Source organism: Varroa destructor, unplaced genomic scaffold (genome assembly GCF_002443255.2).
Source record: "Varroa destructor unplaced genomic scaffold, Vdes_3.0 BEIS01000004.1, whole genome shotgun sequence".
NCBI classification, from domain to species: domain Eukaryota; kingdom Metazoa; phylum Arthropoda; class Arachnida; order Mesostigmata; family Varroidae; genus Varroa; species Varroa destructor.
This window is the reverse complement of record NW_019211457.1, coordinates 14,291,799-14,304,718: the sequence shown is the minus strand read 5'-3', so window position 1 is coordinate 14,304,718 and position 12,920 is coordinate 14,291,799. Positions and strand designations below refer to the sequence as shown.

Here is a 12,920-nt window from a genome sequence, read left to right as displayed (position 1 = left end):
AATAGTTTTATTCTCCATGAATTTATATGCTTCCTTTAATAATAGGCTATTCTGGTTAATATTAATTAACAGCTGCTCAAATATTGGCCTAGAATGATAGTAGTAGAATACCTATTTTAAGCAAGTCTCTTGGTAAAAAAAAAGTAAGGTAACTAACTTTTAACTAAAGCCGTGCTGTCGATTTCAAGACTAACCTAGTAGTGAAATGTTAGATGTAATAAGAAGCAGTCGCCTGGTCCCAGTGCTTGGTATACTACTAACACTTTATATGCGTTTGCATATTTGTTGTTGAAAATGAGTAGATCGACTTAAATGAATTAAACAACGGTTTTTTTTTCCACTTTTTACCACGCTATTGCTTCTCCGCTAAATTGGGAGCCCGCGGCTGTAGCTGCTGTGTCTGGCGTCTGCTCAATGTCTGTATAGAGAACAGCTGATAATACACCGCTCTATACTATTGTGAAGCCTATAGCTTGTTATATGGACAGGAGAACATTGCTAAAGCACACGTGTAAAAAATGTGCGATGTAAATGCCTTTCCAGGTTAACGTCCATATAATTCCAAAATAAATGTTATTATAAATCAGCAGTTTACAAGATGTGCATGTCTTCTATGAATAAGGATCGTTGATAGGATTTCTAATCACTGAAGGTCAGCTGCTGTGTTTGTGAATATGTATTCTGACATACGTTCCAGAAAACACTGTGTGCTTATAAGACGTTTGTTCATTTAACCCTGCTTTTCGGCAGCTTACTTAAACGGGTATGAGATGATCTTTTTGAACATTACAATAGTATAATTTATATTTGTCGTGAATAGAATGATTAGGCCTTTTGATTTGTTGTACGACAAGATAAAGTTGTTATGTTTAAACATCCGCTAGAAGTATTCTCATATCACTGTTTCTTTTTTTTAAAATTGTTTTATCACTACAAATCAGCTGTTGATTTTTATAATAACTGATTGAACTAGTGTTGGAAATTTCAATATTTTTTTCGTGTTAGCTTTGACCTCGAGACGTTTGTTTGACATGTTCTGGAATTCTGGCTTTAGCATATCAGCATTCATTTATTATACGCCTGAAATGCAAATAAACAATACATTTTAAATAATCATGTGGCATGGTTATTGGTAAACTAGAAAAAATCTTGATTATTTTCATTTTACAGTATTTGAGTCCCGTCTCTCAGAATGTCGTTCGCAGTGCTTCCAAATGAAATCCTTGAGAAGATTGCCGGATTTCTTGATACGACTACGCTTGCAGCATTTTCACAGGTTTGGGATCCGTAAAACATGTGATATGGTTTTGTGATTAGTTTCGGCCCCCCGTCTTTTTACAAAAACACGTGTTTAAGGCTAGACATAGATTCATGCATTTGCTGAGATGCTATTCACATATCAAGTTAGAAGAAAGAGGAGCTTGCCCAATGCCGATCTTTAGAAAACTACTTGAAGAGATCGGATCCGACGACAGTCGGCCATAATGTCACGCTTTCACTACCAGCCTTCTCTTTAATTAGGTAGTGACTCCCCGCTTACTTCTGTTATAGAGAAGATCCAGTCACGCACATGTGTAAGAAACCTGTTTGTATTACGCAATAATTTATGGCTATTTAAGACCGTGGGGGCGCGAAGCTTACGTTCAAAACTGGTTAATTTTTTTACATTATAGTTATTGTAGGATAATATAAACCATGACCGACATGCCACATCATATCCTTAAACATGAAATATTCCTATATATATTTTTTTGTTATTCAATATATTCGCTTATATTGTCAAAGTAAACGTCTTTACGCCAAAAAGACGTCAAAGTAAGAGCCCAACATCTCTATTTCTCACAAAGCCCAAATTTTCAACAACAAACAAAAGAAGGCCTTTAGTACTAATTTGTAAGGCTTCAATATATTTTTTTTTTTATTCTCTCAGGTATCAAGACGTTGCCAAGATGCAGTCCATCGATTAGTCGCATCATTGCAATTCATCGATTTCAATAGTGACATTGAAGGTTTGCTGAAATACTATGGATCTAACGTACGCACTCTGGATATAAGCAACTGTCAAGCTACCTCTTGCCAGTTGGAAAGTCTGATCCTGAAATGTCCGAATCTAGAGCGTCTCAGCATTGTCAACACCCGCCTGACGATTCGTGGCGTGCTATCGGTTACGCAAGCGCTACGCCGCTTAGAAGCGATACATTTCGGGCTTCCGACAGCGATCGATCTCAGCCAACGCGATTTCCCACTTAATGAACACATCAAACGGGTGTATATTGAAGTGCCTCCCATCGACTTTTACTACTTTTACGCCATTGACCTAATCAATACTTGTGTAAGGCTCGAATGGCTACATGTATTTGTTGTCGACCGCTTACTGCCACCGGCGTTCAATTCTCGCCATTCTATGGCTCGAGCCCGATCTGGATTTCTTTTCGAAGAACGCTGGCAGACGTTACATACCCTCATCGTTTCATCCGAAGCGCGTGATAGCTCGCAGCGATTGTTGATTCTCATACCAAGCTTGTTTCAAACGTGTCCATTACAATATAACAGCACGGTGCTGGCATCAGCGATCGCCGAATTTAAAACGGTGGTATTCGAACGCGGTCGATGCAACCTCGTGCTAACGTACCGTCAAGCGAATCATGACGAATTGGAGTCAACTGAAGATGTCCACTTGCTCCGTCATGTACAGAAGAGTGTGTCCATCCTACTTGAAATGGATGCCTTGCAACGATCGATCCAGTTACCAAACTGGGGACAACCACAGGGTCTTGCCTTATCGTTCCATCCAACTTGTCAGTATTTTCCCTCGCACTGCCTCAGCAAATTGCTCACAAAGCACCTCACAGAACTGAATCTCACAAAGTGTCACTGGCGCTTCCCGGAGACCTCTTGGTGGCAACTGATGGTAGCTGTGCCTGCTTTACAGGCTCTAGCAATCCCGGCCTGTATGCTGCCGTCGATTTCAAATGGAAGCGGGACGAAACAGAATAACTCATCAAATCCAAGGCTTGATCTCGCTACCACCGCCTTTCGTACTAGAAACGCCAAAAGGTTCCGAGTAGCACCATCGACCGCCGACGGAGACTGCGCTGTGATTATAGCATTGTCGGAGCTCCCACTGAAACAGCTGTACATTCGTGGCGATCAATGTCGCAGCTGCATGGTGAACGAGAATCGATCGAGACGTCTCGGAAAGGTAGAATTCAAACGTAGAATATATTTAGTTTTTGTTTTGCCTTTTTAATTGCCATTAAAACTAGTGGCTAAGTTCTGATACACCCAGGAGTTATATTTTACTCTAAATATAAAAAAAATATGGCAATACGCGCATTGTTCCCGCAAAGATAACGCGATTCTACTAAAATTATTGAAAATACTCTTGTATTTCGGAAAGGTACATAAGAAGATATGCCAACCTAAGTGTATTTAGTGTCATTATTTAAAAGTCGTTTATTGTGCAAAAGATTATAAAATATATCAACATAATTGAAAGCGAGTCAAAATTGACAGGTCCATCCTGACAACCTTTCTCCGTTGTACTTATCACTAACGTCAAAAACCTCAACACCTGCAAATAACATTTGCTTTTTTTTCAAGTTTATTTTTGACGTTTTGTTTTGGTTATTTCCTCATTAGATATCGGAATTGGCGCGACTTGAAAGCTTAACATTGAAGTGCGTCCCACTGGCCGGGGCCCTCCTTGAGAGCTTATGGAGCCCGACGGTAATTACCCTCAAGATAATATCGGTCGGAAATAAGTCGAGCTGCGAATACCTTTGCGGCTTTCGCCGTTTCATCGAACGTTGTCGATCCCTGCAACATTTGAAGCTAGAACACGATAATTTAATGTTGGGTTCCGTGCTCCTGTGGGAGGGCCTCGCCCACGCTGCACAACTAAACCAGCTGTGCCTGGCATCATCATCGACAGACCGTGTAGATCTCAGTGCTATTGCGAAATATCTAATGCCAATCAAAAGAAATTTTCGTTATTTGCATATTCACGCACGGAGTTCGAACTACCGGCAGGTCAGCACAATCTATTTTTTGGTTTGTTACTTGTGCATTTATATCAAACCTATTATTGAAATATGTAAACCATGGGATAACCTTCTGTTACCTAAATGGGTAAGAAAATTATATGCTATTGTTTATATATTATTCGAATCGGAACAACTTATGCACAGGATGGTAACGGCAGTTCCACAACCTCTTACGTAATGAAGCGTGCGCGGCGCTATAGGAACTTATAATATTGTAGGCCGTAAATACAATTGTTGGCTATGCAAATAGATTTTAAATAACTTTTTTTTTTTGGTTGTGTTTATCTTGCCGTTTTTTCTGATTCGATCTAATCATTTCAGCTTGAAAAATGCCTCAATGCGATCTTTGCAACGGGAACTGTTGAATCTGCTAGTAATTCTGATGACACACCTCAGCCGAGTGCCTCGTCCGGCAATCGGCGCACCAAAACACCACGCTCTTCGTGCTCCGTTTTAGTTACTCCAACTGCCCGTGAATGTTTCCTACTTAGCCGAAACGGTGATATTAGGTACCCCCTACCTGGCCGAAGTGTGTGTTTCAGCGGAAACTTTATTGGATATCCCAAACCTGAGGGGTGGGAATTCTATTAGTGTGAGTCTGTCCCGCTTGAAAATCTTTGTATATACTTTTTAGTGACTCTTTCCTGTTGGATATTTAAATTTAAAGAAAGTAATCGTATATTGGGTCTAATGTATAGTGCGATAACAAATCCGTGTTATGTCTGTCTTCGGTTATAAGACAGTACATCGGTTGCATACCGATATAGATCACTGCTAAAGAAAACCAAAATGCCAAAGTTCGCTTGTACTGCACAAGGTAACACTGTCCTGTTTAGTTTGTTTGATGTCATATTTATACTGAGTAAATTAGTACGACACGTAATGCTATGGGATTTATGGGAGGTTAAAATTATAGATTTCCATTATTCCTTCCTTAGAACGGTAGCCAGTTAGCCGTACAAGTTTTGGCATTGTTATGTAAATAAAAGGGGCGCTGTGGAATAGAATTCGGTACAGAACTTTTGTTTTCTTAGTATTTATTCAGTGCAATAGTAACCCTCCAAGTGTTTCTGCTAGAAAGAATGGTGTTTGCGAAGATGAGGCATGATAGAATCGCAGACTGAGCGCAAAGAAAGCGTGCAAGAATGTACAAATGCTATATTAAAAAATAAACGTACGATTTTGTTATATTTATATCGACTTATAATTGGTTTAACGTTCAGGTTATCGCTCGATTTACTATTTCAAATATTTGTGTACAAAGTTCCTTTTACCCGACTTTGTAAGAAAATGCATTTCATAGAAACAATTCATCAAGTTCCAATATCAATAGATAATTACTATAAATTAACATAACATCAGCAGAATCGCCTCATATGTGATCAGCGTTCAGTTAAATTTCATTCCGAATTTTGCTCCGGAAGTTCGCTCCAAGATTTTTTTACCATTCATTTACATCAGACCATTCATTAGTACATATTTTCATGTCCATCCATGCACGTATGAAATCGCAATAAACGCTAATATAATTGTTTTGTTACTCTAAATTGTTGACTCGGAGGAGCTTTACTTGAAATCGATGTCACTCCCCTACGTATTTACAACGCAGATCCACTGTTATATAAAGCTCTCTAAAAAACTCTTGAACCGGAAATCAATTCGGGGTGGATTTGCTTATCCCATCAGATACCCAGGAAGTTTGATCTTCATGAAGATCCAGCACGTAAAAAATGACACCAGGATACAAATGAAGCCGACAGCGGTCAATAGAATCTGTAACGCAAACGTAAATCGCACCACAGCAGACAAAGATTGCTTTGTATATCAGTTACGTCATATAGCACCTCTCTTTCTAAAAAAAAAACGCAGCTTCGGCGGGTCGGCTAGTTAAGTAAATCAAAATTTTAGGGTCAAACCTTTTCTGATCACCGATGGATATAATCGGGCGAAAGTTGCTTGTTGATAACTGGTATGCATCTTATTGTATTTTCTATTCTGAGCAGGTTTATATGCATTTGCTCTAAACGTTAAACAACGTTTTAAATAAAATTGCTATAATGTTTGGTTGTGCGCCAGTGGCTCAGCAAGTGAATGGAATACTTACTAAGCATGTATCAAAAATCGTACTGAATAATTCAATTCGTCTTAGCTTGTTATGAGAAATTTAGATTCTTAACCTTATTTAGGCGTGGCGTTGATGGTTGAGCTTGAACTCGATCAAGAACGACGAAACCTAAGCCACCAACTGTAAACAGGAAAGACGACGCCAGTCCTTCCATAATATATTGGCCGTTTACGCGATACGGCATGAATGCCACCTGTTAATGAAACGGTTACGGTGAGCGCACAAAAAGAATAACGGTTAAAGCTTTCTTTGTTTTGGTAATATTTTAAGTGAATCTATTTTCCTGACGTGCCATTTCAGTGTTTGTAATAAAAATTCATCATTTTAGGGTTGTTTTTGCTACCCTCAAGTAATGAATGCATATACGAAATCGACGCTAACACTGCATAAAGCCAAAATGTCCTGATATTAAGTTGCCTATGATATTGATGACTAAATTGAATGGCAATTTAGGTCAGCAGGTCTTTCTGCAAGCGAGAAAATACCAGTCAAACAAATCAAACAAGTGACCAGACGCCTTGTGGTGGATACATGGTAAATTGTTGTATGGCTTCGGTTTGCATGTCCTTACAACGTAGTACAATGACAACAGACTAATAATAAAAAGTTCAACTTTGCATTTTCTGTGGCTTTTGAAAAGTGAGTTCCCACGAGTTTTCTTGAGCTAAAATTTCCCCTGTCCAACTCCAAAGCATTTTAGTAACCGGGCAAGTCATTTGAGGGGGCCCGTAGCCACTTACTAATGGCCTTAGCCGTTTAAGACAACGCAGAGATAATCATTTCCCGCGCCAAAAAGACACTCAATTGGCCTTCAGTAGTAGAGCTCTCTCGAACCATCACAATACCACTCTTATTTGTAGAGTAAACTTGTGTAATAAGATCGGTCAAACGTGATGCACGATACGAACTTCCAAGTGTTTTCGAGGAATATAACAACTGGACCGGCTATGATGGCGACCTTTCAGTCCATCATGTCGCTATGCTGGAATTGTAAATGCGAAGCTGTATAAAGATTTAGTTAAATTGTAATTAGATCTTGATGTGGTCAATTCATGGTCAAACACTGACAGGTTTCGAGTGGCCGCGTTCATCGATGGTGTTTCCAATTGATGGTGGCTCGACAATTACGTCGTAAATGATTCCGCCGCAAACAAGAAAATAGCTTATAAGCACCAGCGAGTATACCTGAAATACAAGAAAAATATACACATCCGACAGACTTATAGATTTGTCTCGATGATACGGACGTCCAAATATTGGTCATATTTATTGTGAACATAATTCACTCCCCAAATGACACAGTTGAAAAACCGAAAAACGATCAATTTAAATCATGCTATGTTATACATACAGATTTGCAGTTAAGTTCTTACCGTCATTGGGGAAGGCTGGCGTAGCCATGAGGGTTTTCGCATGCGCAAATTCGGGGCGTGAAGTACGCAAAATGGTGCCGCATACAGAGCTTCCATTGTTCGTTTAACAAACGTTTCCACTCAACGAACGAATAGCTTGACAGTTCCGCCGAATGAATTTACGGAATAGACGCTATCAGCCAGAACTCCTTAAACAGCGAAAACATTTGTTGCCGGAGAAGTTTGATTTCCTGTCTTGACAACTGTCTTTTAACGGGTACGTAAATCACTGCCTGTTTTTTTTTATTCGCCTTTGTTCAATACGACAAGTTATGACTTTTTAATAATCCGACTCTTTAATGAGTCGGATTGTGCAGTAGTTGCCTCGAGCTTTTTGATATCTAGGCAACAGTTTACAGAGTATAGAAGAAGCACTAGAACTTCATATTGACAGTTGTCGTCTGGACCGCTGACCCTGCGCACGAGTCCAGCCCACCTGTGCGAACGGTATTCGCATAGCAAGATCACTTCTAGTCATTTGTTTTTGACATGACACGGATATTAGTCTCGTTGCCAGAGTAACATTCGCAAATTGCAAAGCCGAACTCACATCCAAACAACACTGCTCGAATGATGATTGGTGCCTGGCTGATTCTGCTTGCTAAAGTTGGCCTGTGGAAGTGGCTCGCTCACAAAGCGACGAAAAGGTTAGCAGATTTTAAGAAGCCCTGAGATTAGGCCAAGGATCTACACTAATGAATCTTAACAGCTTTATAGACTTTTTGAGAAAAATGTCGATGATGAATATTTTGAAAAAATGAATGAACTTTATAATAGCAAAATATGTGTAATCCAATATAATAATATAAATAATAATAATAAATAAAGTTTTCTGCGTTAGCATTAAAATGTCAGTGCGAGGTTTACATAATTAAGCTTCATGTTGTGGACTTCTAGCCTTCCCAGCGTACCTTACATCTAGTTTCACACTAATCTATGTTGTGCAACGATTTTGCAAATCCTCATGGTTTCAATGAACCAACAATAGATAAATTATGCTTACTTCTTAATAAAGGCTTCTTACATGTTAGTACTAATCAAAATTAAATTTGCAAAACGCTGCATGAAAAAAGTTACTCGTTATCAAATCATTCAAAAACCTGAACGCGTACAGCCGGGAATACCTAGTCAACATAATAGAAATACGTTTAGCTATAATCATGATCAGTTCATTGAAAGACCCTGAAACAATGGTTGAATAAGACATAACAAAAAAGGAGCAAAAACTTTATGTATATAAAACACTTTATTAAATAAATCGGTGCGATAGAGTATATGCTCTACTTACCGTGTTTACTAACAGCATAAATTTTCTCGTAATCATTTAACTTTTGTCCCTGACGAAATGTATAACCACATAAATCACGACTGCTATTAAAGCCATGCACGAACAAGCTGCACAGCGTAAACGCAAAAGATATCAATTTTGTGAACGCCCGGTTTCTAAAATATTACAGTTGGCGGACTTTCACAGAACTCGCCCAAGTCCTATTACATGACTGATATCATAGGCTCGTTGTTTACCCTCGTGCTTCCGGGGTTTTTGTCTTATTTGCCATCTGCTATAAGGTAGATGTTTTGCGAATCATACGCATCCGATACTAACGCAAGTTATAAGTCGGAATCCGGCTCCGACCATCACTGACGACGCTGCATGATCAAGCTTAATTGAGAGATTACACCGTACTGTTTAAGTGAAGAGGCACGCGGCGTTAACGACTCTTGATAACGAAACTGGGGTCAGGGGACTCATCGCGATTATACTTCACATGCCAGCAACAACAATAGGAAAACTAGGTTACTTTGTGCAAAATCCAAGTATTTATGGCGTTTTTGTTCGATTATATAAAAGACATTCGGGTATGCAGGGTGTTCAGTATATTACACAATTATATTATAATAATTGGAGAACGCCGCAAAGGCGTTCAAAACTGTCAGACTTTGGTCCCACCCTATATATTTATGTGCATTTCTGAGTATCCTCTATATGTGATGGCTACACGGTAATTTAGCAAACCTATGTAGTTGTTAGTGTTTTTTTACTATCTTACAGTGCCAAGTATCCCTTTCTTAAGCATCGTAGTCGTTTACCAAAAATTAAAGATTAACTCATCTAAGAGGATCATATTTCACAGTCGTTCACTGTAAGCTCTCCTCTGTCAAATTATGATCGGGCCTGAATTTTCCAATAGGTCCAAACTGTTTTTATGTGTTCTTTGGTCCTAAGACAATAGACTATATTGAACATTTAGAATTCCAGTGAATAATCTATCATTAATGCACAGGCCAAAGTCCATAGTTCACGAGCATCAGTGTTTTAATTCCACGCGTACATGCAAATAAAACAGATCATCATCTTTTCGTACCTATTTGTAACGGGAACCTTCATTTGCATCACCCAGCTAGAAGCAATGCTAAATCGGCAGTAAATGCTTCGTCGGTTACAAAAGTCGAGATATATTTTAGTCTTTTCAACTTCAAAGTAGGATTCATCATTGGCAATTAGCTCAATAGTTGAAACGTGGGCGACTTCTTCTGCTGTATAAGATGATTCATTACGGTCTTCAATGTAGTATTTGTGTGCTCGTGTTATAAAGTAGCGTTAATTACGTCCTTTCATTACAGCACAATTTAAATACAAAGACCTACTTGTCACAGTAAATACGAAGCAGAACCATTCGTCAACGTTTTTGTCTGAAGAATTAGACGACATATTGCGTAAATTTCGAATGCATCAATTAACAATGAATCAAAGCGTATTAGCTACTCATTGAATCAAACTGTATTGTTTATCCTTAAGCCCGGAAATCTTCCGGTGAACGCACATTTTCAATAACTTTTCAGATTTTTAACATGCAGATCAACTTATTGTCTTAATATGTAATTGAATATCAAAAACAAGAGACGTATGTTCAAGCTATAGGACAACAGACTACAATGTCAGTTGTTTTGTCAAACAAACGTAATTCGTCATTCTAAAGTCCATAAAGGTCCGCAAGCTGACGCATATGCATAGATACTGATAACCAACATTGTATATTTATTATTTCATCAACCATCAGTGAAGCTCTGTTTACACTACCTGGAAGTTCGTCTAATAGTAGTCTAATAATTCATAGTTGAATAAATAGCTTGGGCTTGAATATTTGGGTTGGAAATTTCGTTCTGGGTCTCGTTTGTAAAAAGTATTTTTAGAACTCGCGAGGTCGTTCCACTAGGAGTCTCGCGATGTACAACTTTTCGTTGAGGCCATTCAGGGATCTCGACCAACGGTAGCTCCACAGACGAAGGCTGCCACGATTGATGAGGAACGCGAGCAAATGAAAAAAAATTCAAGATATCATGAAATACGTGTTTTAACATCTTGTCTTGCTATCCAACAATGTTAACTAAACAGCTCTGAGATCGTTCTATCTGGCTTGATATTTCTGCATTGAATTTATGCAAACTAGGCCTAATTGTTAAGACAAATACATACGGCTTACTAAAATTAGAGAGTTATAAGTGTCCGTTAATGCATTTAAACTTCTTTCGAATCAAATATTGTTTTTCTTTATATAGTCTTAAGTCGAAAAATAGATTATTAATTAATCAAATGTTGCCTTGCAATCGAACACAAAGCCCTCATACCACAGGTTCTACCTGCCTTACATATGTACTGCAGTGCTAGTTGTCAGTATCCTGGCATTAGAGAATTTGAAATTTACCGCCATTAGTGAGGCATTAGTTATTAGGTACTTGACCCAGTGATCTATATATGCTCCGTAGATACAATTCTGCATGTTGCAACAAAATCACTGGTCTACTAACAAGCAATCATGAACATTATCGCATTTTTATTGTAATTAATGCCAATACTACGTGATACTATCCAGTGCTTTCAGGGCCCATACAAATCGAGACAATAACTCATCTACAAGTATATACATATATATGAGCCCATATGCACTAAATACAAATAGAACTGACGTTGTTACTCAGTCATTACTTAACGCAATTGATTAGCAATCAATTCAGTGTCAAGATGTTAACCATACTGAAGAGCTTATGGTGACAATGATGACAGTAACGATGATGAATGTGGCCATGGACAAGACGACGGCGCACACAACAACGCGTTTTCGCTGTCAGTACAAAAAACAGTACATACAATTATTAAAATCAGTAAAAAGAGATATGCCGTAAAAATGAATGTGTTATCACCTATGGTACCGTCTACCTACGTGCAAGCTTAACAAGACATCAAACTTTCGACAGGTACGGTTAAAAGCACACAGTTTTGAAGGAACTGACGAAGGCGCGAACGAGCACAGGACGTTGTGCCAGCTATTTTTCTACTTCATCTGTTACTATTGGGAAGTTTATTAATAATCATCTAAATTTATCTTGTATTCTTAGCCATTGTAAATATTTCGCTGTTTATACTCCGCTCCGATGCTTCATCTGTCGTGCGCGGTTCTGGTGGCAATTAAAACAAGTTTAGGGATAAAGAAAAAAAAAACGTTTAGAGATAAAGCTAGTATGAGCTCGTAAATCTATGCCTAGTTCAATATGCTACCACTTGTACAACAAAATGACAAACCGCTGAAATATCACCAATGTTGATTTTACCAATTTAGTAGGTTAGAAAGCGGTCGTGTTTACAAGACCTCGGCCTCTATTTTCATTGCTCATTAAATTTATTCTTATCATCTATATTTTATGATTACAGGAAAATTACAGTAGATGGCTAAAAAAACCTGATTCACTCGCGGGGAGGTTTGTTTTGTACATAATCGTAAGGTTCATTGAGGAAACTTTCTTGTGTTAATATACCGTAACTTCATACCTTCCGAGCCGCTTTAGCGTACATTTGCTCACCATGTAGTTTTGAATACGTATCTACCACGTACTGGTGAGCTTCACCTGCATATGGAACGGTTTCTACCGAAACTGCTTCGGACATATCGATTATAGCAGTTGGCAAATATAGAAACAATGCCAAATGACAGCTGCTTGTCTCATCCAATCATGTTATCCTGATAAATCTCAACTGTAACAATATAGCGTTACAAAAGATTCGACTGCATTGTAAAACGTTCTTTAATGCCCACTTCGTTGTTGAGAAAAAACGGACAACTCGACGAACTCTTACAGTATTAGCAAATCTCATTTTTCGTCCCGCAGCACCGCTAGTTATTCCATCAGACGTCTACCTCACAGCACGAAATAAGATGTTTAATTCGACTCGTCACCTAGAAAGAACTGAAATGCGCAACGTAATATGTTGGGAAGCCAATCTCGATGTGTCTGATTCAAACGTTTAACGAGCTGCATCGTGGTGCTACTACGGTAAGC

At 38.6% G+C, this 12,920-nt stretch overlaps 3 protein-coding genes across 7 annotated transcripts; 1 reads left to right on the top strand and 2 right to left on the bottom strand.

Moving 5' to 3' along the window:
- Nucleotides 1-418: 418 nt before the first annotated feature.
- On the top strand, nucleotides 419-5,240 carry LOC111249777 (uncharacterized). 2 transcript variants are annotated; one of them, XM_022804081.2, is made up of 5 exons: nucleotides 419-652; nucleotides 1,171-1,276; nucleotides 1,931-3,202; nucleotides 3,643-4,032; nucleotides 4,368-5,240. In XM_022804081.2, exons 2-5 carry the CDS (start codon nucleotides 1,193-1,195, stop codon nucleotides 4,635-4,637), a joined length of 2,016 nt encoding a protein of 671 aa, XP_022659816.1. In that variant the 5' UTR covers nucleotides 419-652; nucleotides 1,171-1,192; the 3' UTR covers nucleotides 4,638-5,240. The 2 variants fall into 2 exon arrangements, with proteins under 2 accessions (XP_022659816.1, XP_022659815.1); XM_022804080.2 differs by having other exon boundaries at nucleotides 419-763.
- LOC111249778 (oligosaccharyltransferase complex subunit ostc) lies at nucleotides 5,049-8,162 on the bottom strand. The gene is made up of 4 exons (XM_022804082.2): nucleotides 7,545-8,162; nucleotides 7,240-7,356; nucleotides 6,224-6,364; nucleotides 5,049-5,819 (listed from the first exon to the last, which is right to left on the bottom strand). The coding sequence occupies exons 1-4, from the start codon at nucleotides 7,638-7,640 to the stop codon at nucleotides 5,721-5,723; spliced, it is 453 nt and encodes a 150-aa protein (XP_022659817.1). The 5' UTR covers nucleotides 7,641-8,162; the 3' UTR covers nucleotides 5,049-5,720.
- A 657-nt stretch (nucleotides 8,163-8,819) lies between these two features.
- LOC111249568 (uncharacterized) lies at nucleotides 8,820-12,699 on the bottom strand. Of its 4 annotated transcripts, none has more exons than XR_015325890.1 (4): nucleotides 12,412-12,699; nucleotides 11,616-11,707; nucleotides 10,666-10,874; nucleotides 8,820-9,346 (listed from the first exon to the last, which is right to left on the bottom strand). XR_015325890.1 is itself a non-coding variant. In XM_086986329.1 (4 exons), exons 1-3 carry the CDS (start codon nucleotides 12,526-12,528, stop codon nucleotides 10,689-10,691), a joined length of 390 nt encoding a protein of 129 aa, XP_086842455.1. In that variant the 5' UTR covers nucleotides 12,529-12,697; the 3' UTR covers nucleotides 8,831-9,346; nucleotides 10,666-10,688. The 4 variants fall into 4 exon arrangements, 3 of the variants coding, with proteins under 3 accessions (XP_086842455.1, XP_086842456.1, XP_022659320.1); XM_086986329.1 differs by having other exon boundaries at nucleotides 8,831-9,346; nucleotides 11,621-11,707; nucleotides 12,412-12,697; XM_086986330.1 differs by lacking the exon at nucleotides 8,820-9,346 and having other exon boundaries at nucleotides 10,392-10,874.
- Nucleotides 12,700-12,920: the final 221 nt, after the last annotated feature.

Bases quoted from the DNA above. Each gene is read 5' to 3' on its own strand.
- LOC111249777 (XM_022804081.2), top strand. From the start codon at position 1,193: ATGTCGTTCGCAGTGCTTCCAAATGAAATCCTTGAGAAGATTGCCGGA. The intron at 1,277-1,930 runs GTTTGGGATCCG...TTATTCTCTCAG, and splicing joins CGCTTGCAGCATTTTCACAG to GTATCAAGACGTTGCCAAGA. The intron at 3,203-3,642 runs GTAGAATTCAAA...TTTCCTCATTAG, and splicing joins GATCGAGACGTCTCGGAAAG to ATATCGGAATTGGCGCGACT.
- LOC111249568 (XM_086986329.1), bottom strand. From the start codon at position 12,528: ATGTCCGAAGCAGTTTCGGTAGAAACCGTTCCATATGCAGGTGAAGCT. The intron at 11,708-12,411 runs GTATGAAGTTAC...TTGTACTGACAG, and splicing joins ACGCTAAAGCGGCTCGGAAG to CGAAAACGCGTTGTTGTGTG. The intron at 10,875-11,620 runs GTATGGTTAACA...CAATCGTGGCAG, and splicing joins TTGTCACCATAAGCTCTTCA to CCTTCGTCTGTGGAGCTACC.
- LOC111249778 (XM_022804082.2), bottom strand. From the start codon at position 7,640: ATGGAAGCTCTGTATGCGGCACCATTTTGCGTACTTCACGCCCCGAAT. The intron at 7,357-7,544 runs GTAAGAACTTAA...CTTGTATTTCAG, and splicing joins GCCAGCCTTCCCCAATGACG to GTATACTCGCTGGTGCTTAT. The intron at 5,820-6,223 runs GTTAAGAATCTA...TTTGCGTTACAG, and splicing joins CAACGCCACGCCTAAATAAG to ATTCTATTGACCGCTGTCGG.